The sequence below is a fragment of the Nicotiana attenuata genome, unplaced genomic scaffold, assembly GCF_001879085.1.
Source record: "Nicotiana attenuata strain UT unplaced genomic scaffold, NIATTr2, whole genome shotgun sequence".
Lineage (NCBI taxonomy): Eukaryota > Viridiplantae > Streptophyta > Magnoliopsida > Solanales > Solanaceae > Nicotiana > Nicotiana attenuata.
The window spans coordinates 1-1,495 of record NW_017678120.1 but is presented as its reverse complement, the minus strand read 5'-3'; the positions used below and the strand labels follow the sequence as shown (position 1 = coordinate 1,495).

The following is a 1,495-nucleotide window of genomic DNA, read 5'->3' as shown; positions in this document are numbered from 1 at the left end:
AACATAATACTACGATTGATTTTATTTTGTGCCTCATACAACTTACATTAGTTATGTGATGCCTCTTTTTATTTCATATATTTGTGAACGCATATCTTACATATCTGGTTCCACAAAATTCTGCGACACACAGTTGTGAGACAAAAATTCAGTTATGTGAGACACAAAATAAAAATTTTCGAATACTACTACTAGTGCTTGTTTTCTCCCGTACGTGAAAGATGAAACAGAATAGCAGTGATGGGATTTGACTGATTTGTGTAAGTTTAATATTGCCAGTTTAGGAAATTCCCCAAGTCTGTTTTAATGACTTTCTTGGAACCTTCCCTTTCATGGTACCCGGAGCAGTGGCGGAGCCACCTTATAGGAAGGAGTGTCAAATTACACCCTTTTGCGGAAAAAATACACTGCGTAGATAGGTAAAAAAAATAAATTATATGTATATATATTATAATTGACTCCCCTTAATTTTTCGGTTTGTTTACTTTTATATATTCTGACACCCCTTAACGAAAATTCTGGCTCCGCCACTGTCCGGGAGGAAACAACTGCTCCCTCCGTTCCAATCTATGTGAACATGTTTGATTGGGCATGGAGTTTAAGAAAAAATGAAAACTTTTGGAATTTGTGGTCCTAAACAAGTCAAAAAGGGATCAGAGTATTTGTATGGTTATAACGGCTTCTCATTTAAGATAGAATTGTGAGTTTAATCTAAATTGTTTCTAAATTTTAGAAATGAGTTATTCTTTTTAAAACAAATCAAAAAGTAAATAAGTTCACGTAAACTAGAACGGAGGGAGTAGCATAAATCATTTGGCTTTCGAGTATATGTTATTATTATAAAAGCCCTCGTCATTTCTAACAGTTTAATTAAAAGAATATGGGGGAGCTGAGATCTTCTTCCTTCGCTTCTTATTACTCCACTTCTGTTTCTACTTTGGCATCGCTATTATATACTACTATCTATTCCTTCTTGCTTTTCGCAAATGTGAATGGTTTCCATCCCGTAATTCATCATACATTGAACAACATAACAGGCAGATCAAGAACCCTTATTTACGTTAATGAGTTTGGAGCCAAAGGAGATGGCGTAACCGATGACACTAAGGTAAGAGTAAAAACTTACACGCACCTGATATTTACACTAACCTAAATAAATACATCGCACATATCTTCGCATTCATACACTCTGCTTTTTGTAAACATCGATAAATTAAGGTGTACACAAATACTACTACTATTACTTAAGTGTAGCTTCAGTTAAATAGTACTTCTTACATATTTTCAGTCTTTTCAAGATGTCTGGAAAATCGCATGTTCTTCACCATTACGACCACAAATAGTAATCCCAAGTGGATATTCTTTTCTAGTTCGACCAATTGATTTTCTTGGGCCTTGCCGGTCAAAGGTGTCTCTATCAGTAAGTGTTTAACTCTAACTTTTATAACTTGTATAACACTACTATATATATATATATATATATATGTGTGTGTGT

At 34.1% G+C, this 1,495-nt stretch overlaps 1 protein-coding gene across 1 annotated transcript; it reads left to right on the top strand.

Moving 5' to 3' along the window:
• Nucleotides 1-878: 878 nt before the first annotated feature.
• On the top strand, nucleotides 879-1,420 carry LOC109221555 (probable polygalacturonase At1g80170; the record flags this gene model as incomplete). Its single annotated transcript, XM_019386030.1, is given in 2 exon segments — nucleotides 879-1,108; nucleotides 1,289-1,420. Coding segments are annotated over 2 exon segments (360 nt in total), but the record flags the coding sequence as incomplete, so codon positions are not given.
• Between the last annotated feature and the right edge of the window lie 75 nt (nucleotides 1,421-1,495).